Source organism: Pelophylax lessonae (assembly GCF_965119305.1).
Source record: "Pelophylax lessonae genome assembly, chromosome: 2".
NCBI lineage: Eukaryota > Metazoa > Chordata > Amphibia > Anura > Ranidae > Pelophylax > Pelophylax lessonae.
In genome coordinates, this window is record NC_138769.1 from 653,272,207 (window position 1) to 653,294,950 (window position 22,744).

The 22,744-nt window shown below is 42.6% G+C and overlaps 1 protein-coding gene across 3 annotated transcripts in view; it reads left to right on the plus strand.

The window, feature by feature from the left end:
* LOC309546303 (serine/threonine-protein kinase Nek5-like) overlaps positions 1–21,755 on the plus strand; it is a 114,805-nt gene extending 93,050 nt beyond the window's left edge. For 2 of the 3 annotated variants that reach the window (XM_082245908.1, XM_082245907.1), the window contains exons 17-23: positions 199–279; positions 476–568; positions 12,104–12,200; positions 14,070–14,192; positions 18,100–18,225; positions 20,439–20,553; positions 21,292–21,755. In XM_082245908.1, the coding sequence (XP_082102034.1) occupies positions 199–279; positions 476–568; positions 12,104–12,200; positions 14,070–14,192; positions 18,100–18,225; positions 20,439–20,553; positions 21,292–21,667 (1,011 nt within the window). In that variant the 3' untranslated portion in view covers positions 21,668–21,755. The remainder of the gene's footprint in view (positions 1–198; positions 280–475; positions 569–12,103; positions 12,201–14,069; positions 14,193–18,099; positions 18,226–20,438; positions 20,554–21,291) is intronic. The other variant, XM_082245909.1, reaches the window with a different exon arrangement.
* The last annotated feature ends 989 nt before the right edge of the window (positions 21,756–22,744 follow it).

The window sequence follows — 22,744 nt, forward strand, 5'->3', positions numbered from 1 at the left end:
GCTCAGAGTTTGTAATAAACCTCTTTAGGTCTTTTTTAGCAAAACTGCAGCTATTTTCTGAGTAATCCAAGACTGCGACAATTCTGCTAAACCACAATTGTATTTCCTGCACCCATATAATAATTCCATATATCTCTATATCTCATATATCTTTCTATATTTTCTTCCTAATGATTTATATATTTTATTGTCATAAAGGAGATTCAACAACAGTACAATAAAATTTTACAGCAAAACCGAGAAGAGCGAAAAGCACTGCAAAAGAAATATAAAGTAAAGGTAAAATGTGTAAACATGTTTCCAGAATTTGTATATGAAGGTATATGCTAAAAAAAAAAAAAAAACTATGTTATGCAGCCAATAACATTATATTAATTTCCAACATGATAAGAGCACAATACATTTTTGTATTTCTTTTGTTATTTACATTTTTAAAAGATAACGGTTTCTTTCTTGTAATATCTGACTGTCACAGGGTGGAATAAAGTTTGAAATAAATGACCTGATTATAGAAGAGGAAATGACTAATGGGCCTATTGCAGAAGATCACCGCATAGACGACGTAGAGGTTGGTTGAGCCTAAATATTGTATACATACATTTATTCACTTTGTTTTAGTTTGTATCATTTAGATATCTTATTTAGTAGATGTTATATTTAGTAAAGAGTTGTTATTCTTATAATGCATGTAAATGGTTTCATATATATATTTTCTTTTTTTTATGGTCAGGACTAAAAAACACAATTTTATTTCAATATTTTTCAAAATCAAGTGAACATTAAGTCTGTGAAGGTTCTCAATTATTCAGGTCCTGGTATAGCTAGTAGTAGTTAATCACATTCAACTGGACTTGTTTTGTAATGTTGAAGACATTTCGTAGCTCGTCCAAGAAAATCCTTCAGTTTTAATGAGTCTCAGAAACACAACCCAGCATTTATAGCTGCATGTAACTCAATCACCTTAATCCAGCCACCATAAATTGTGTCTGGGCAAATGTGTCCAAGAACAAGAAAGGTGGTATGAAAGTTTTGGAACCACCCTGTTCTAATTACACAATCCCATCCTTGATGTGAGCAAGTCCGCAAAGATGTTAATACTTTAATTTACATGACTGAAGGTGTGAATTTATCAAATTGCTGGAGTAGAGATTGTACAACTGCATTAAATGTGGAAGACCGATGGTGTTGATGGCCTCAACCCCTGTTTGGGAATGGTTGTTTCAGTGTGTCGTAGATTTCTTCTTTTTATCCCTCTTGCAAACCAGTTGTCCTCTTTTTTCAAAATGCTCACCTTGTTGTCCTCCAAACAAAGCCCCTTTTCCTTAAAGTGTACTTAATTTAAGTAACAATTACAGGTCTAGTCCCTCCCCTAGTCTTTGACAGGGTAGCGAAAAGAGAAGCAGCAAAACTGATGAGCTCACAGTATCTTTCTATTGCTCTGCTCCGCTCATATTAGCATGCTCCTTGTTAGCATATGAGCACTGCAGCACAGCTAATTGGCTATATAATTGGCTACTTGTGCTGCTTCTCACTTACGCAATTGAAACTTTGCGGATTACATGAGGCTGATACAAAGTCAAATTCAGGTACTTGAACGGCTTGCCTTTAAAAACAATACATTTAATGCTGTAATAATGAATACAGAACTGCATTAATCTGCACATTTAATATCCAACGAGTGATCAGCTTTAGAAGCTCATAAACTGAAATGCTCATTTTTTTTTTTTTTTTTTAAAGAATTTGAACAAAACCATTATAGTTTTCTTTTAGGTGCTAATTTTTTTTTTTTTCAAAACAGTGAGGTTTATTGAAACTTTTGGTACAATACAAAAATAAACCGTGCATTGAAACTTCGACCATATTCATAATACACAGGGGTACAAAAATACAAATATTCACAGTGATTAACACTTAGAAATAGAACAGACATAGTAAAAAAAAAAAAATAAGGCAGTAGTCAGTTACTTTCTTTCGGCCCAACACTCAAGCAAACAATATTGGTTTAACAGGGACGGTCAGCATAAAGTAGTTACCTACTTCACTACTGAGCCGTATCAGGGCACTGCACCCATTTGTCCCAAATCTTGTTGAACTTCTGAGGGCACCCCCTATGTTTATATAAAAGTTTATGAAATGGGATGACACTATTAATTTCCTTAATCCACAATCCTAAAGTAGGAGGAGTAGGTCTCATCCACCGTCTGGCTATCAATTTACGTGCTATAAACAAGGTTTCCTGAAGAAATATGACAGTGGATTTGGGCATCTCTCCATCCGGATAGACCCCCAGGAGACACTCCTTAGGAGAGAGTTGTAGAGGAGACCCCATTTTGTCATGCAGAAATGTGACTACCTGTTGCCATAGAGTCTGTAATTGGGGACAGCTCCACAGTAGATGAAAGAAGGAAGCATCAGGGTCTCCGCACATAGGACAAGAGGGGACCAAGTCAGGGTGATATTTGGACAGTCTAAGTGGGGTGAGATAAGCCTGGTGTAATATAAAGGTCTGGGTTAGGCGATCCGACAGTTTTGGCGACACTCTGCGGCACGTCTCCAGGGCATCCTCCCACTCCTCATCCTCCATGGCCCCCACACTACGCTCCCAGCGGGTCTTAAGTGCAAAAGCTAAAGTGGTCGAAGAAGGTGTGTGGAGCTCAGAGTAGAACATGGAAATGAGGTGACTGGGTTCTGTACTTTTAACAATCTCAAGGGTGGTAATCGATTCCATCTCAGGAGGGCCGTCAGGGAATTGAGATCTATAGGCATGGGAGAGCTGTAAGTATCTGTAGTGCATGGGGCCCTGGAGCGCAAACTGGTCTCGCATGGTCTCGTAAGACCGCAGACCAGTGGTCGTGGAGATATGGCTAAGGAGAAGAATACCCCTCCCACTCCATACCGACAGGTCAGGGATGGAGAGAAACTCACGCAATGTACTATTATGCCACAGAGGGATAAATGTGTGGAATGGAGGGCACCGAAGCCTGGACGCTACCACCTCCCAGATCCGACAATAGTGGTATAGAAGAGATCTGGGGCACAGGGGCTCCGGCGAGCCCCTGACGCCCCTAAGGATAACTAAAAGGGGGTCCCCGAGGGGATGAGCCCACCCAGGGCAGAGCAGGGTCAAGAAGCGCTCTCTATCCGTTTTATCTATGTGAAAGAACTGGGACAACTGAGCTGCCAGATAGTACAGATTAAAATCTGGCAGGGCCAATCCCCCTAGATTTGTAGGATTCTTGAGCTTGCGCCAGGAGATCTTGTGCCGGTTAGCACCCCAAACAAAGGTCTTGAGGAGTGATTCCATCTGCTTAAACAGCCTGAGTGGCAGATAAATAGGGGAGTGCCATACAACATAGAGAATTTTGGGAAGGAGAACCATTTTAATTAAATTGACTCTACCCATCACTCCCAGAGGTAATTTGGACCATACTTGAATTTTAGCCTTAAGCAGAGGGAACAAGGGCTGAACGTTATCCGGGACATAATCTGCTGAGCTAGCTGTCACTTGAATCCCTAAGTATTTAATGCGGGATACACATTGTAGGGCCGGGTTTGCGGGGGCGATCGCCTGCGGGCTCTCGTCAAGTGGAAGAATTTGTGACTTATCCCAGTTTATCTGAAAACCGGAGAATCGTCCGTACCGTTCAATTAAAGAAAGGGCTGTGAGCAGGGATTCTCGAGAGTCTTCCAAATACAACAAAGTGTCATCAGCATACATGCTGATTTTCTCCTCTAGTGGTCCCCTACGTAGGCCACGAATCCCGGGATGTGCTCTAATGGCCATCGCCAGGGGTTCCGCGGCCAGGGCATACAGCAGGGGGGAGAGGGGGCACCCCTGTCGAGTGCCACGGGATAAAGGGAAGGCGGTCGACTGCCAGCCGTTGGCCAGGACCCTAGCTACCGGGGCGCTATATAGAAGTTTGACCCACTTAATAAAATTAGGTCCAAAGCCATATCGGTCCAGGCAGGTCCATAGAAATGGCCACTCTACCGAGTCGAATGCTTTAGCCGTGTCCAAGGAGACCACCACCCTGCCACCCATTCCGTCGTGTTGTGCCTGGAGATTCATGAATAACCGGCGAAGGTTAAATGAGGTGTTCCTCCCAGGCATGAACCCGGCCTGGTCCGAGTGTATGAGTGAAAGGATCACCTTGTTAAGGCGGAGGGATAAAATTTTCGCAAGGATTTTAGTGTCTACTGGGAGCAGAGAGATGGGACGGTAAGACTCTGGGGCGTGTAAGTCTTTGCCCGGCTTGGGGATGAGCACAATTAACGCCTCCCGCATAGAAGGGGGCAGGGCTGCATCCCTGAACAAGGATTGAAACAAAGCCAATAATTTAGGAGAAAGGAGTTCCGAATATTGGGAGAAGAACTCAATCGGGAGGCCGTCTAGGCCGGGGGCCTTAGATCTAGGGAACTTGGACACGGCTGCTGCAATCTCCTCCACAGAAATGGGTGCCTCGAGGGTCGCCAACTGGTCGGATGTCAAAGTGGGAAAGTCAATAGAGTCCAAAAAGTCATGCATGTCAGTGCAGTCAGCAGGGGCCTTAGAGGTGTAAAGTGTACTAAAAAATGATCGGAAACACTGTGTCACCGCAGCAGGATCAGTGATCTCATTACCCAGGTCATCCTTTACTTTGACGCAGTAGTGGGCTTGAGCACGATATGGCCATATGGTGGGACCAAACCCCCATTTTTATTTATGGATTGTCTTCAGATTTGGTAGTTATTTCTTTTGCATTTGCGCGCTATTCTTTTTTAATATACATGTCTTTTGGTTCATAGCTGCAGCAGCTTTAGAAATACATGGGTATGCTCCCCCAAATTTTTTGCCTGTTTATTATGTATTCGGTCTGACCAGACTATCGAGGTTGAGCAACCCTCCCCACCCCCCCACACACACCTGTACTCAATCAGTGTCCACCATCTAGTGGATATAGTAGGAGTCCCCTGTAGTGCATTTGCACATCCTTCCCAGCAAGGAGTATTATCTCCAAGGGTTAGGCTGGATTCATCTCTTTTTCATGGATAGTGTAGGACCCACTGATAATGGGGTACTTTGACGCAGTAGTGGGCTTGAGCACGATATGGCCATATGGTGGGACCAAACCCCCATTTTTATTTATGGATTGTCTTCAGATTTGGTAGTTATTTCTTTTGCATTTGCGCGCTATTCTTTTTTAATATACATGTCTTTTGGTTCATAGCTGCAGCAGCTTTAGAAATACATGGGTATGCTCCCCCAAATTTTTTGCCTGTTTATTATGTATTCGGTCTGACCAGACTATCGAGGTTGAGCAACCCTCCCCACCCCCCCACACACACCTGTACTCAATCAGTGTCCACCATCTAGTGGATATAGTAGGAGTCCCCTGTAGTGCATTTGCACATCCTTCCCAGCAAGGAGTATTATCTCCAAGGGTTAGGCTGGATTCATCTCTTTTTCATGGATAGTGTAGGACCCACTGATAATGGGGTACTTTGACGCAGTAGTGGGCTTGAGCACGATATGGCCATATGGTGGGACCAAACCCCCATTTTTATTTATGGATTGTCTTCAGATTTGGTAGTTATTTCTTTTGCATTTGCGCGCTATTCTTCTTCTTTTTTAATATACATCCTTTAAAGTAATAACTACCGGGGGCCTATCCTCACAATGGACTAAATATGCGAGGAGTTTCCCCGCCCGCTCTCCATGTGCAAACAGATTCTGCTTCTGAAAAAACATCTTAGATTTCGCCTTCTCATATTCAAGTTGGGAAAGGACTTTAGAGGTCAATTTATACTGGGATTCATGTGTCGGAGTCGGGTCCGCCATAAAGGCCTGTTCAGCTTCAGCTAGATTTGTCGTTGCCCTGGAGATCTCCTCGGCAGCCCGCGCTCTAACAGCTTTGATTTTGGAAATCATAGTGGATCTGGCGAACAGTTTAAATGCCTCCCACACCGCAGCCGGGGAGGCAGTGCCCTCATTATCAGAAAAGAATTGTGTCCAGGTCCCCTCAATGTCGTTCCCATCAGACACCAAGGGGAGCCAGGCGGGATTCAGGCGCCAGGCCGGGGGAGGTCTATTACAGGGCAAGGACAAAAGTATCCAAAAAGGGCAGTGATCAGACAGAGTCCGTGGGGCGAAGCCCGCCCCCAGTAACCTGGGGAGCAGGGTTCGAGACAACAATATCATATCAATGCGTGACATAGAATGGTGTGCAGCCGAGAAGCAGGAGTACGCACGCTGAGCGGGGTATTTGCTGCGCCAGGAGTCGGCCAAACCAAAGCTCTCCAACAATCGGGAGAACCTGGTCGGGGACGACCCCGGCGGCGCCTGGGAGGCGCCACCGGATCTATCCAGACCCGAGTCCATCACATTGTTAAAGTCGCCCAGCCAGATCACCGGGGCCCCCGGGCATTGTGCCATAAACGCCAATCCCTCCATTATTACCACAGTAGAGTAAGGGGGGGGCACATAGAAAGCCATCAGCAGCATCAATTCCCCATAGACTGACGTTTTGAGAAAGACATATCTACCCATTGGGTCAACCTGAGATCCTAGGAGCTGGAAATGTACCGATTTGGCCACCAGATTAGGTGCTAATTTTTAAAGTGATAGTAAACTGTATTTTTTTATTTTTACCTACAGGTAAGCTTATAATAAAGCTTACTTGTAGGTAAAATGAATATCTCATAAACATGCACCGTTTAGGAGATATTCTAGTGAGCAGCAGTCGGTGACGGCGCATGCGTTTTGAAGGAACAACATTCCCATGCATGTAAAGTTCATGTTTCCATCGCACACCTTCCTGGATATAGGCACATATGTTGTGGGTGCTGAAGCGATCACCAGCTGGACACTGGATCTATCACAGGTACATACATATTCGTCAGCACACCATGGATCTTGCAAACGCAGTCCAAAAACTTTTTATTGCAGAGAGGATCACATCAAAAACAGTGCAACGTTTCGGAGTCACGCAGGACTGACGATCACATGATGATCACATGCCTGACGAAGGGGTCCTGCGTGACTCCAAAACTTTGCACTGTTTTTGATGGGATCCTCTCTGCAATAAAAAGTTTTTGGACTGCTTTTGCAAGATCCATGGTGTGCTGGCGAATATGTATGTACCTATTCCCATGCATGTGACATCGCAGCTCAGCCATTCAAGCAGTCGCAGCCTGCAAACACTGCAAAAAGGAAGATTAGATCAAGATGGAAGCCTCTGCAGCAGTGACAGCGCGCCGCTGGAGGGCTTTGTTTTAAGGTAAGTCTTCCAAAAGGCCACCATTTACCTTGCAGGGGGAACGCTTTTTTTTTTTTTTGACCACTTTAAGAAGGATTTGCCCCCTTAAAGACCAGGCCCTATTTTGCGATTCGGCATTGCGTTACTTTAACGGACAATTGCGCGGTCGTGCGACACTGTACCCAAATAAAATTGATGTCCTTTTTTCCCCCACAAATAGAGCTTTCTTTTGGTGGTATTTGATCACCTGTGCGATTTTTATTTTTTTTTTTCGCTATAAACAAAAAAAGAGCGACAATTTTGAAAAAAAAAAAAAAAACAATATTTTCACATTCTGCTATATGACATTCTCAAAAAAAATAATTAAAATCTAAATTTTTTAAGATTATAAGAAATTTTTTTCTTCTACATATTTTTGGTAAAAAAAAATTGCAATAAGCGTATTTTGATTGGTTTGCACAAAAGTTATCACGTCTACTAAGGGAAAGATTTATGTCATTTTTATTGTTTTTTTTTTTTTTACTAGTAATGGCGGCGATCTGCGATTTTATCCGGGATTGCGGCGGACAGATAGGACTCCTAACTGATATTTTTAACACTTTTGGGGGTACCAGTGACATTGCTACAGTAATCAGTGCTAAAAATATGCACTGTTACTGTAATAATGACACTGGCAGGGAAGGGGTTAACATAGTGGGTGATCAAGGGGTTAAATGTGAGCCTAGGGGAGTGATTCTAACTGTGGGGGTGTGTGGCTTCTGAAATGACTATAGAGACACGTGATCCTATATAGAAGGATCACATAGGCTCTATGACCATTCCAGGGAGAAGAACGGTCGGCTGTGTTTACAACAGCTGATCGTTCTTCTCTCTCAGTGGGGAGCGATCGTGGGTGTCAGGCGGCAATCGGAGCTGCCTGACCCGTGTATCATCTTCCCTGCTGACGATCGGGGCGCGCTCGCCCCCTAGCTACCACCACCCACCGGTTTGCCTGGGAGGGCCACCCTGCTGCAGTATATACAGTATGCGGTAAGTGGTTGGCAAGTGGTTTAAAGTTTATTACCGCTTTAAGGCTGTATATTCATCTTTCCAGATGGCGTGTTGAAACTTCACTCTCTTTCAGAGCTTTAAGCTCCACTGTGTCCCCCCCATTGGTTACTATGTTCCCTCCTGCAGACCCCTACATTACAAATATTTCCTGTGATGACGTAGACAGCCGTGGGAGATATGTGGTCCACAAAAGAGAAGTGTGGGAATATAAAAAAAACAAACCTTTATATTTACCTCTATTCAGCTGTCCCTTGTCGTTTTGTGATCACGTGTCTGGACTGGACTCAGTCCACACGAGGCAGAACACCATGTCAGTCTTCAATGGAGTGCACATTAATGTTTACAATTTGCCGATTTTTCAAACCTGTCTTTGAGTAAAACCCAAGCAGATTTACTCATCACTAGTTGCTACTTGTTTGTTAGGTTAAGTTCACACATGCGTTGAATATCAAAGCAACCTTTAAAAGAATTGATGCACTTATAGTTAAATTTATGTTGTGTCTCACCGATTGATGTTCCTCAAACTAAGAAAAAAAAAAATGAGTATGTCACAGAGTATGTGACCACTCTAAACTGATGGGTAATTGGGTATATATATTTGCTGCCTCACCAATTAGGTGTGGCTTTAGCCAATTTGCATATATACCAAAAAAATATGTTAAGTATTGTGTCTTGTTCTGTATGTTTAGAAGGTATGAGGATACGCAGATGATATTTTTACATCTATTGAAGGAGAATTAACAAATATTTTTGTACATTATGCTGCATGGTTTATTAAAATGGTTTATTAAAAGCCTCCTTTATACAGACTGTACTCTGCAGCTGTATTTCTCCCCCCTCCCCCTTTTTTCATATAGATGTTCCTCAAACACCATGTGAAATTATCCCTTTTGATGCCCTTTTCAGCCGCACCCTAAATGTGTCCTGAATGCCATAAGAACATTTAGGGTCCTTTCACACGGGCGGTCCGGTCCGTATATCATCCCATTTTTTTGCGGATGAAAGGACATAATGCATGTCAATGGGATTGCGGATGTCAGTGGATGACCATCCGCTGACATCCGATTTGTGTCCTTTCCTATCAGTTCAGTTTTTTGGAACGGACGAGAACCCTATTTTTCTTCTGTTTAAAAAAACGGAACGGCAAAAACGGATGTCACCCGCTGACATCCGCTGACATCCGCTATCCCATTGACATGCATTATCTCTGTTTATCATCCGCAAACGGATGGGATGATAAATGGACATATGGACCGGATGGCAAAAGTGTCATCCGTGTCCGTAAAAAAAAAAAAAGTGCCGGAGCGGATCAAAAAACGGTCCATCCCGTGTGAAAGGACCCTTACAGAAGCATTTAAAGAGTTGCAAAGTGTCAACACCTGCTGAACTCTGCAGGCTGCCTTAGGTGCCTTTCACACCAGTGGATAAATCAAGTCTGCTTGTCTGTTCTTCAGGTGGACCCGATCGAACCACCCATTGTTTCCTATGGGGCAGAGGATGTCAGGGGACATGTGTCCACTGTCAATGGCTGGCATCTGATCCGGCCCGGTAAAAACAGATGGATGGAGATACGTTTGCCATCTATCCGGTGGATTGAATCAGATTACAATCAGTTGAAAACGAACATGCAGACCATTTCCATCTGACAGCTCCATAGAGAGCAGCGGGCTGTGTCCTCTTCCGCTCTGCATAGCGGAGTGGACACAGACCTGTCATCCACCTGCACAGCGGGGATCAGCAGAGAGATCCCCCGATGAGCAGGGGGATCCACTTGGATGGATTCCGCCTCCGTGTAAAAGGGGCCTTATTGTTGCCTTGTAATGATGCTGTGTTACATCTTCATCTGCACCCTGTTTTACCAATTGAGAGTGTCTTTGACAGGCAGTCGGGAAGAAAACACAACTCAACCGCCTATTTCCACAACCTATGTGAGCGAGTCCTGAATGTTTTTTTAAATAGATGCACAAGATTAAAAATGACTTTACTATACCAAAAAGGAATGTAAAGTTTGTTTATACAGGAATTTTTGAAAGATATAATTCATAAAGCATATACAGTATGTACATACAGTATTTCACAAAAGTGAGTACACCCCTCACATTTTTGTAAATATTTTATTACATCTTTTCATGTGACAACACTGAAGAAATGACACTTTGCTACAATGTAAAGTAGTGAGTGTACAGCTTGTATAAGCCCCCGTTCACACTGGGGCAACCTGTCAGGCGACCTGGTCGCCTGACAGGTCGCCGTAGGTCGCCTTCCATAGAGAAGCTGCGGACCCGTTCTAATAGGAGCGACACAAGTCGCTCCGACTTAGAAAAAGGGTCCGGAGCTTCTTTGGGGCGACCCGGAGCGACCTGCATAGACTTCAATGTTATGAAGTCCGTGCCGGCCGCTCCGAGGTCGCGGGGCGAGCAGCGCGCCGCGACCTATGAGGTCGCCCGGCAAAGTAGCGTCGCCCCAGTGTGAACGGGGCCTAACAGTGTAAATTTGCTGTCACCTCAAAATAACTCAACACACAGCCATTAATGTCTAAACCACTGGCAACAAAAGTGAGTACACCCCCAAGTGACAATGTCCAAATTGGGGCAAAATTAGCCATTTTCCCTCCCCGGTGTCATGTGACTTGTTAGTGTTACAAGGTCTCAGGTGTGAATGGGGAGCAGGTGTTTTAAATTTGGTGTTATCACTCTCACTCTCACATACTGGTCACTGGAAGTTCAACATGGCACCTTATGGCAAAGAACTCTCTGAGGATCTGAAAAAAAGAATTGTTGCTCTACATGAAGATGGCCTAGGCTATAAGAAGATTGCCAAGACTCTCAAACTGAGCTGCAGCACGGTGGCCAAGACCATATAGCGGTTTAACAGGACAGGTTCCACTTAGAACAAGCCTGCCATGGTCGACCAAAGAATTTGAGTGTTCAGCGTCATATCCAGAGGTTGTCTTTGGGAAATAGACGTATGAGTGCTGCCAGCAATGCGGCAGAGGTTGAAGGGGTGGGGGGTCAGCCCCGTCAGTGCTCAGACCATACACTGCGCACTGCATCAAATTGGTCAGCATGGCTGTCATCCCAGAAGGAAGCCTGGTGGTGGGAGTGTCATGGTCTGGGGCTGCACTGGGGAGCAACAGTTCATTGAGGGAACCATGAATGCCAACATGTACTGTGACATACAGAAGCAGAGCATGATCCCCTCCCTTCAGAGACTGGGCCTCAGGGCAGTATTCCAACATAATAACGACCCCAAACACACCTTCAAGATGACCATTGCCTTGCTAAAGAAGCTGATGGGTAAAGGTGATGGACTTGTCAAGCATATCTCCAGATCTAAACCCTATTGAGCATCATTGGTGCATCCTCAAACAGAAGGCAGAGGAGCACAAGGTCTCTTACATCCACCAGCTCCGTAATTTCATCATGGAGAAGTGGAAGAGGACTCTAGTGGCAAGCTGTGAAGCACTGGTGAACTCCATATCCAAGAGGGTTAGGGCAGTGCTCAAAAATAATGGTGGCCACACAAAACATTGACACTTTGTACTTACTTTTGTTGCCAGCAGTTTAGACATTAATGTGTGTTGAGTTATTTTGAGGGGACAGCAAATTTACACTGTTATACAAGCTGTACACTCACTACTTTATATTGTAGCAAAGTGTCATTTCTTCAGTGTTGTCACATGAAAAGATATAATAAAATATTTACAAAAATGTGAGGGGTGTACTCTCTTTTGTGAGATACTGTAACTCTCTAAGTACGTTTTATGGAAATGACATTGTGACCAAAAAAATACGCTTTTTTGCTCTTGATAATTGCAGGAGACAGATCTTCTCAATGATACTTTAACCTTTGCTCTTGGAATGAAGTTGGAGGGTGGAAAATGGCATAAAATGCATGAGGATCCAGAACAATCAGGTACAATACAGGAATTTCATGAGATAGATTTAATCTGGCAGCATTTTTCTATAACACATTCTTAGCATAGATTTACTTTGACACTTTTCTTTCCCCATTCCAAAGCATATGAAATATATTAAACACTTGAGCTCCGGAAGGTTTTACCCCCTTCATGACCAGGCCATTTTTTGCTATTTATAACTGAGCTACTTTAACTGGTAATTGCACGGTCATGCAACACTCTACCAACACTAAATTTATATAATTTTTTTTCACGCAAATAACTTTCATTTGGTGGTATTCGATCACCACTGAGCTTTTTATTTTTTTGCAATGTAAATTAAAAAAGACCAAAAACTTTGAAAAAAAAAACAGGATTTTTGACTTTCTGCTACAAAACGTATCCAATAAAAATAAAAATGTAGAAAATGTCTTCATACATTTTTGCCAAAATGTATTCTGGTACATGTCTTTGGTAAAAAAAATTAAAAAAAAATCCCAATAAGTGTACATTGGTTGATTGGTTTGCGTGGAAGTTATAGCGCCTACGAACTTTGGTAAATATACTGTAATTTTTTTTTTTCAACATCTAATGGCAGTGATCAGGAACTTATAATGAAACTGCGATAGTGCGGCAGGCAATCTGACACTGACGCTGGGGGGAAGGGACTAACTGCCACTGACCTCACCATTGACATTAATACAGTGATCAGTGATAATACTATTCACTGTACTAATGAGACTGGCTGGGAAGGGGTTAAAATCTAGGGCGGTCAAAGGATTAATAGTGTGCCAAATATGTGTAAAGTGTTCTGCTTTTACTAAGATCTGTCAGTTTGTCATCTCTGCTTTGCAGGATGAGAAACAGAGAGATTGTTTCCTCTGTACAGAGCACTGTGTTGATTGTCAACACAAAGCTATAGCCTCGTACACATGCACCGATTGTTGGCCGACCGATCGGCCGTCTTTTGTCCAATGTTGTTGTGTTGGTTGAAATGTTCTCTAGACTGCACACGAATTTTGTCGGCCAACAACAACCAACTGCAGAAGTGATGTCATGTTCTGGTTTAATTTCCGTGTGTTTTTTCTTCTCTGAGCATGCCCAGTCTTGCTCATCTGACTTTTGTCTGCCGAATTCTGTACTGACTGACGAACAATCGGCCGTTCTGGTGACGGCCAACAAAAATTTTATAGCATGCACACCAGATTTTGTTTGGCCGAAAAGTCGCAGTCGGTTGTCGGAAGCATCATACTAACAAGCCGACAATCGGCCGATCGGACGTTGGCCTAAAATTTACGGCCAACAATCGGTGCGTGTGTACGAGGCTATAGGGCTGTTATTGGACAAAGCCAATCAGCAGGTCCCGGCCATGAATCATTGGCTGGGACTGGCTGACAGGCTCCCGCTGTGTACATTCACAGCAGCGGGTGCCGGGGCGGGGGGTTTGCGCACGCCCTAAACCCGAAAGTAAGTAACAGTGTACGGGGAACAAGTGGTTGATAGAACATTGTAGACTTAGGCTGGGTTCACATGTAGCCATTTCCTGTGCGTCATGTTTGTGTAGGCACAGCAGGAGCGGATGACAAAAAAAAGGTCAGATGCATCCAGGCCTGGACATCTGTATCTCTGTCTCTAACCACAGGTAACCTCTTTGTGTGCAGATACATTTGAACAGCGACTTCTGCTGCCCTGATTTTTTTTTGAGCATATGACACTGTGTTGCCGGCCTTTTCGTTTTGATGTTTGACTACAGTATGTGTGGCTGCGGTCCAAGCACAGGTGTGGCTCTTTTACCTGCATTGAAAGTTGGAAGGGCTATAGCAACACTTCATTGTTATATAGACTAAATTGAATATAATTTCATTGATTCATTTTTTTATACTTAGACAGTGGAAACCTCAATGATATACCACAAAACAACAGAAAACAATGGACAGCAAGAGAGCCTCAGACACTCATTGGCAATTTAATGGCAGCTGGAGGGACATCGATGTTTGATACTGTGGCTGGTGAGGATTCACACATAACTAACATCAGCACCTAATATTCTAGTACTTTGCATATTAAAAAATCTGATCCTGCTTAAAGGGTAAGTTCACTTTTTCAAGAAAAATTAAAAGGTGAACTAAGTTCAAATATCCTGGCCACCCCCCTGGACTCCACTGCACATGGCGGCCCTGGTGCCTTGAACTTCTGGTGTAGCAGTTCATACACCTCAGTATATAGACTCTGAGTGAGTATCCATCATAATGCTCGCAAAGACGAGTGCTCATTGGTCACGTGACCATGCCCACCAATGAGTGCATCTGACCTATGAGTGCTTGCTATTGCAAGCATTATGATGAATACTCACTCTGCCACTCGGGGCTGTATATTGTAGTATATGGTGAGCAGACTACTACAACAGAAGCACGGGTTATGTGCAGTGGGGTCCAGAGGGTGTGGCCAAGATATTTGGAGTTAGTTCACCTTTTCATTTTTTTATAAAAAGGTGAACTTATAAACACTCTTTCCCCAAAGGACCTTGTTGTAAAGTGAATATATGTATGTCATAATTGTAGAAATTAAAAAAAAAAAAACTTTTATTACCTTTTTAATTTTAAGGGTCTTTTATTTAGCATTCATGTAACCAAAGCCTTCCCTATTTTCCATGTAGGGGGTGTGTCAGTGCTGTAAGGTGGTGGGCTGTTTGTGAAATCCAAAACAGGCGGGGAGCACTTGCCCTGTCTGTGTATGCTGTGTGCCATAAGCATGGCCCTCCTGTATTCCAAGCTCCAGGCACTGGGCAGGGGACATGTCTGGAAAATCGACTACAGATATATAGTCATGGCATACGTCTGCATTCTGTAACTCTATCAGGGAAACATTGAGATGCAAATAGGGTCAATTTTAACACACTAGCATTACACCACAAATATCAGGATTAAAAACTTTAGGGGTACAAAACCCTTTAAGAGTCCTGTTAGTACCTTATTTTGTGTGTGCCTATTCTTCCTGTGTAATATTTCCAAAGGGTTATTGAAGAGTGAACTGTTTATCAAATGCAGTTATTTTCTGACAATCTATACAATGACCATGTCAGCACAGCAGAGGCAGTGGGCACAATTCACTAAGCAATATTTTACCACATCCGAGTATGCAGTAAAAAAACGCACAACGTTCCAATAAAAAACTGTAATTAACGGAGAAACTCCCCTTAAAATCTTGCATGTGTTAAATTTTCAAAGTATGCCTTAAAGTGATTGTAAAGTCTCTTTTTTTTAAATAACAAACTTTATATCCACCTGCTCTGTGCAGCCTGGATCCTCCTCTTCTCGGGTCCCTTTTCACTGCTCCTGGTCCCTCCCTCCTGTCAAGTGCCCCCACAGCAAGCAGCTTGCTATGGGAGCACTGGAGCTGAGCTGCATTTCCGTGTGTCCATTCAGACACTGAGCTGCGGTTCGGGCCCTCCCCTCTCTCTCTTGATTGGCTAACTGACTTTGACAGCCACGGGAGCCAATGGTGCCGTGGCTGTGTCTCAGCCAATCAGGAGGGAGAGTCCCGGGCAGCTGAGGGACTTGTGGACAATGCTGGACAGTGATTGGGCTCAGGTAAGTATTAGGGGGTGCTGATGAGGCTGCTTCACACAGAAGGCTTTTTATCTTAATGCATAGAATGCATTAAGATAAAAAATCTTCTGCCTTTACAACTCCTTTAAATACTGCATGAAACCATGCGGTAAGTTACCACAAGCATCTGGCATGAACATCACATCATCACAAGGGGGTGACAGTTCTAGAAATGTAGATGATCATATGTTACCTATTTAGGGACATACCTTTCAAAATGGCTTTGGATGGACCTCTTCCTGATGGCATTACCACAGTCATTACAATGGATTTCAGGTAGTGGTGGCATTTGATACTCATCAGTTTCCCATAGGTCAGAATTGGACAACAGACCAGCAAAATGGGCCATGTTATGCAGCATACAGCAAGCCACAAACATGTCCCCTATTTTTTTCAGGCCTGTAGCGCAGAAATCCCCCATTGGAGGAATTGATCCAACAGTGTGCACTCCTTAAAGCTACTTTCCATTAAAAGGAGTCCACTTCCAATTGTCTCGTCCTCCTCTTCTGCATTATTTTAAATTCCAGAAGACTGGATTCAAAGGGCTCCATCCTCTTTGCTGTGCCGTCTGCAAGCCTGCAGAAATAGTTATCGGAAGCTTGGGCCAGCACTTAATTACCACATTTATTTATTTATTTATTTCCTTTTGTGAATTGACTTTAATGCCCTTGCGGTATTTTTGGTGTTTGTGCTAAATACCGCATACGAGCAATAGTGAATTTACATTTTCATCATTGCATGCGTTAAGTGGTGATTTGACCGTCATAATGCATGCGACAACCTTTAGTGAATTGTGTCCATTATTCTTACTTTTCCAGAGGCCTACTTGTTAATATGCTGCCTCCTCACCTCTCCTCAGTTGCCTCAAGTATTTGACTGGCAACACAGGTTGAATACCATGGGTTTCCTTATTGAATGCAATGATTCCTCCTTGCCAGCTCATACATCACTACAGAACATATGAGCTAGCAGGAGGAACCACTGCATGCAACGGGGTAAACAAGTATTCAATCCATATAGTCGGTCAAAAACTTTAAGAGGCCGGGGAGAAGGCAAGAGGCAGTACATCAACTAACAGGACGTCCGAATGTGTAACACCTATTCTAAATGACCCTGCACTGACCGATTCACTATAATTATTTAGCAAATCTGTAAAATCATCAAAAAATTCCACTCTGGACTTCCTATGTGAGAATGTATTAGAACTTCTGTTGGGTTTTTGCTTATTCAGTGTTTCATTAGAAAACTATTCCCTCCCTTTCTGTTTTCGTTACATTAACTTACCAAAGAGGGATTGACAGAAAATCTGATACAAGTATACAAGAACACTATTTTTATTTCTGTCTGTGTTAAGTTAACACTACTGCGAGTCGGGAACATTCGCAAAATTGCACGCTTTCCTGGCACGCGGAGAAATCTGCTGCCATTTAGGAGAAATGCGTCGTTTTCATTTTTAATGCCATTTTTGAAAGAGTCTGGGATTATTTTTTCCGGGGTTCTCGTGCATTGGGGAGCTCCTTGAAAAGAATGGGCTGCCCTTAATGCAACATACGGAAATGGGAAAGAAAATGAGCAGGTGATGGTACTTTAATGAACTCTACAAATTTTGAAAGACTTTTTGTTCAAGTACCATGCCAGTGTCTCGATTTTTGTAGTGAAGATCATTTTACCTCAAGAATAAATTTTACAAGTACATGCCAATAACACTAACACTTTCTATGATTGTCCTTCAATCTCCCCCCCCCCCCCCCCCAAGAGCTTCCAAACTAAAATCTACAGGAGTAAGGCCAGCTTTACTGTTGGAGAGTTCCATTCACTTCCTGTCTGCTAAAACATTGTCAGCAGAACAGGAAGTGAGAGTAAATGTCTCTAATTAAACCCCAGATAGCAATAAAACCTAACAGGGATTCTAACCTTTCCCCACTCTGTTCAAAACAGGGTTTTTGCTGGACATACACTTTGACATATTTCTGTCTTGTACTAGGTCAGTGAAATATTGAAGACATAGGGTCAGTATGTCAGACAGGCAACTAGTATTTTCAGAAGGGCAATAACAATTACAGCATATTTCTGTCATAGATCTATTTTGACCCAAATCAGCATTGAGGGACACAGGTATTTAGGCCTAGTAGGGGGACTGACCCTGTATAAGAAAACAGGAGGTGTTTCTACATGGAAAATGGCAATTTTTTTCAGAAGAAGCCTATATTAGTATGTATATACTGTATTTTGTACCATCTAATACTATGTATATAGTATGTATGAATATAGATTTATATCTTTTACATATGTCCTTGTTTGATCACAGAAAATGTTGATGATGATACATCACTGAACAGGAAGCAGTGGAAACAAGAGGCACCAGGAACACTGATGAGGATTCTGGGAGAAGCCGACATGGATGACTCCATTTTACCCACAGAAGACTTGTGTGGTAATTATTACTTTTTATTCTGGGACAAGATTAAAGGTGAAAAGTATAAATAATCTTGCAGTGGGGCTGCACTTGCATTCCAAGAGATAAATTCTTGTTTATGTCTAGGGCAGTGGTCTCCAAGCTGTAGTCCTGGGGCTGGATGCGGCCCTTTGCTTGACTTTATCTGGCCTTTGAAACATTATTCCTGCCTCTGACACCAACAATCAGGCACTATTCCTTTTTTCTGACACCAACTATGGGGCATTATCCCTTCCACTAACAAAAATGTGGCACAATTCCTCCCACTGACACCAACTATTTCTCCCCCTAATACCAAAGATCGGGCATTGTTTACCCCCACTAGGCAGAGTCCAGCCCCCCCCCCCCCAAAGCCTCTAATACCCTGCACATTGGTTCAGTGTTCTCTGAAGTCATCAAGATCAATGCAGATTCCAAAGCCCTACATTGGATTTGAGGATGCAGAGGAACAGTCCACTGCCAGAGCATAGGTGAGCGCCATCTGCTGGGGGAGTGGAGGAACAGGTAAGTAAAACCGTCTTTCCTCTTCCCTTAGACCAGTGTTTCGCAACCTCTTTACTGAAATGTCTCAATTGGCTGTCCTGTACCACCTGATGGATGTGTCATGGGTCAAAGTTCTTAACAATGTAAAAGAATATGGCGACCGCAAACATCGCCATATGTTCACATGATCGGCGGACAGCGAACGAGCAAAGTTCGCTGCGAACCACAAGGCCATCTCTAATTGTTAAGAACCCCAGAATAGCTTTACTCAACATACCTGTCGAGGGGGTACCTAGACACCCCTAGAGTCTAATTTACTTTATGTTCTGAGCGGCTAAAATTGTCATTACAACCGTTTGGAAAAAGCCACTGGTTGATCTAGCGGTGATGATAGCGCAAACTCACTGAGATCATGACAAACAAAAAGCTGCTTAGCATACTCAGAGATCCCCAACATTTGAGAGAGTCTGGAATCCTTGAATACAATATCTTCAATCTCCTTAGTGCGGGCTGCTGCGGTGCTGACTGGGTGTGGTGGCCCGACGAGTCATGGCTATTTCTCCCCTCTTTTCTCCCTACTTTTCATTTGTCATTTGTTCCTTTCTCATGCTTTCTTCCTTCTTCCTGTGGATGTCTCCACATACCTTTTATGTGTTGTCAACTGTTCAGTATACAAGAGTTTTTACTTTTTGGCTGGTAATGCTTTTTGTGCCTTAGAGGGCACTTGATACCCTACACTTGTAATTGGTGCCCTCCCAATTTTTGGAGAGCCTGCAATTCATTTGTCAATCTCCTCTCCTTTTTGCATTGCTCTGGTTATCCTTTCACTATGCTCTGAGAGATGTAACCTCAAAATTACGCATTACCATTGCTGCTTCTACTTATTTGTTGATAATATACTCCATCTGCAGTGCGGACTCCCACTTGCTTCTTCTTCTGGCAAATGACGATAGACCTGTTTTGGCTATTGTACCTCTTTTTTGTGAAAAACTTTTAATAAAAATTATTGAAACAGAAATTCATAAAGAGTGTCATAGATACTGTAGTATAGTAGTATAGTATTTAGAAAAGTGTCTCGTTGTGGTATGACAAATGGCTGAACTTGCAACAGGTTCATGTACGTGACGTATTGGTAAAGTGTATAGGAATCTGTAGCCTTCTGCAAGGTGGAGGAGATGTAGACACCAGGCAGAGAAGCTATTTAGAGGAGTTAGAGGATTAATAAAAATGTAGACAATATCAGTTCCAGAGGAACTTAAAGACAAATGTTTTCACAGAATTGGCTCAAAGTTGCGGCACAATAATTACACATGGGACACAATCAACAGTTTATTCCAAGATAGAAGAGGTTTTAAGTGGAGCAACTCAGTATTAATACCCATGGTTTTTGAATGGAATGTCCAACAAGCCTATATAGATATGATGTCCACAAAACATTTGGCTATGTAATGTATAAATTCTCATATGGACAAGCTGATTGAAATTTGACTTGGAATAAAAGTAAAATAGTTGCCATATGTGTAATGAGTATATGTCTTCATAACAATTAGTAATAGTTTGATGGTGATAGTACTATTTATTCAGAACCCATAAAAGGTTCCCAGCTTCAACTGTGGTCGGAGAAAGAGATAACTGATGTCACAGACATTTATTAGCAAATTTATAGTAATTCTACTTTTAGTTAATGACCAGTGTGAATTATTTCTTAGATGGAACACTAAAGAAGTGGCCTCCTGAACAGGTGCAAAAAGAGGAGACAGAACAGACATCAGAAGAAGATTTGGATGAAGAGCGCTTTGAACCAAGATCTGATGATGAGGACACGTAAGAAGAACATAAATACTAAATACATACTGTAAATTATTTAAAGTTTGAAAAAAGACAGAAGTGAACAATCCTAAATAAATAAACCTGTTTTGGAGCTCCTTCTTTAGTGTCCCCTTAGGTAATACCAGGAGTCTTCCACATAAGAATATGAAATATTGTGCCAACTGTGTGCTGAGCTCTTTTTCCAGATGTAGCATGGAGCCTGTGTATCCCAAAACAATGAAAACTCCTGTGGGTGCAAGTTCTAATAAACAGGGGGAAATCATAGGCTAGCCATGGTTTCTGCAGGTTATACTCATGTTACCAGAAGTGTTTCTGAACCACAAATGCCCATGTGAAAAATACAAGGATATGACATGTCTCTGATACCTAGTAATTGCTGAGTATTATTTTTTGCTTACAATTTAATCTAAAGATTCTGTTCACCACTAGAAATGAAAGAAATATGGGTATTGCCACTCTTGACTTCTAAGATACTAATTCCCTGGAGGGTCATAACACTCCCTGTTCACAATCAAAAATGAATATGGATCTGTTTATGTTGGATCTCCTGACCTGCATACTTGTTAGGACACTTACCAAGACAGTTTGAGAATTAGCAGATTCTTAACACCAACAGTGGAAGCGGTATTTTTGTCATAACAGGTTCACTTAACATAAGGAACCTATTTTTTTTTACTCTTTGGTCTCTCTTTTTAACCTGTTTAAATCATTGTACATTTATTTTTTTAACAGAACTTTTGAAGAGTCTGAAGAAGAGCTGGAGGTCATGGAGATTTTGGAAAAGGTTTTAACATCCAGAGATGATGATATAGATAAGAATGATGAAGAGCAGACCAATAAAGATCCAACAATGGAAGGATCCAATCATAACCATCAGAGTCCAGATAATCTTGACCTCGTACAATTGCATCAGTTGAAAATAGAGGAAGCCATGGTGAAGAGCAGTCACAAGGACCAGACTACAGAGGAGAAAAATAGAGAGATCTCTTCTTTGACAAATCAGAATGCAGAGGAGGAAAAAGTAGAAGAAGCTAAATCTCAGCTCTGCCCTCCATCAGCTGTAGCCAGTAAAGACAATGTGCAATCTCCTATTTGTTCTGTGGAGTGATCACACAGCACTGAGCACCCATGACCAGCATTGATACTTTTAAGTATGTGCCTTATAGCGGCAATCTTTTGTTTTTGAGAGAACCCGAAACTACAGGAAGGCATATTTCTTTCCATCTTTCCATAATACTTTATTGGGGGTATTCAAATGGGGTTTACAGGAAGAACAAGTACAAAAAAAAAAAAAAGGAAGAATAACATGGAAAGACAGGAATTACACGGGCTCACAGGCCTGGCAAAATACAAACATAACATAACTGTATGGGTGGTTTAATTGTTGACTCATATATGGTGAACAAACCTTATGTAATGAAACAAAACCAAATCCTGATGTGTGTACCCATATAGAAGACTGTGGTTAGTGTCAGGGGATGGGTACAAAAGTTGTACTTCGGGGGTCGGGGGGGGGGGGGTCCATCTAAAGAGATGATGCCAAGCCCACTTTGAAGTTGACATTAACATGGGTTGGGTTGGTTTATAAAATAAGGGTTATTTAATAAGATTAATACAGTGGGGTGACGGTTGGGGTGGAGGTCAGAGGGGTGGTGAATTTTATAGGTGATGTCTTCACGTTTTAAAGGGCGGTTGTCAGGGTTGACAGACCTGCTGTCAGCCTTACTAGGTATGTCAGTTGGTTCAGTATCGTGACGGGGTGCGTTGGGGACGAAGGTGTAGGGGGGGAGGTTGGGGGTGCGGGTAGGCGGTGTTTGGGGTCGTGAGTGTTGAAGTAGTAGGGAATAAGAGTGAAGTAGGCCGAAGCAAGGTGGGTGGAAGGCATATTTCATCTGTTATGTTAAAATATTTTCTCCCCAGTGTGCATACATATGTACACTGAATTTTGAAAAGTATTTGTGTGATGAACCAGTGGAAAAATGTAATTGTACCTTCAAGAATCTTTCTTTGAGTTTATTGAACGACACAGCTGTTGATTAAAGATCAGCCATATACAAGTGGGTTATAGTGCTATCTACAGATGTAGGATGCTAGATGTAAAAAAAAGGCAGCTGTGAGTACAGCTCCCTTGGGTGGCTTTATCCCCCAACTGTCAGCAAATGTCAGTTAGGTAGCAGGCAGTACA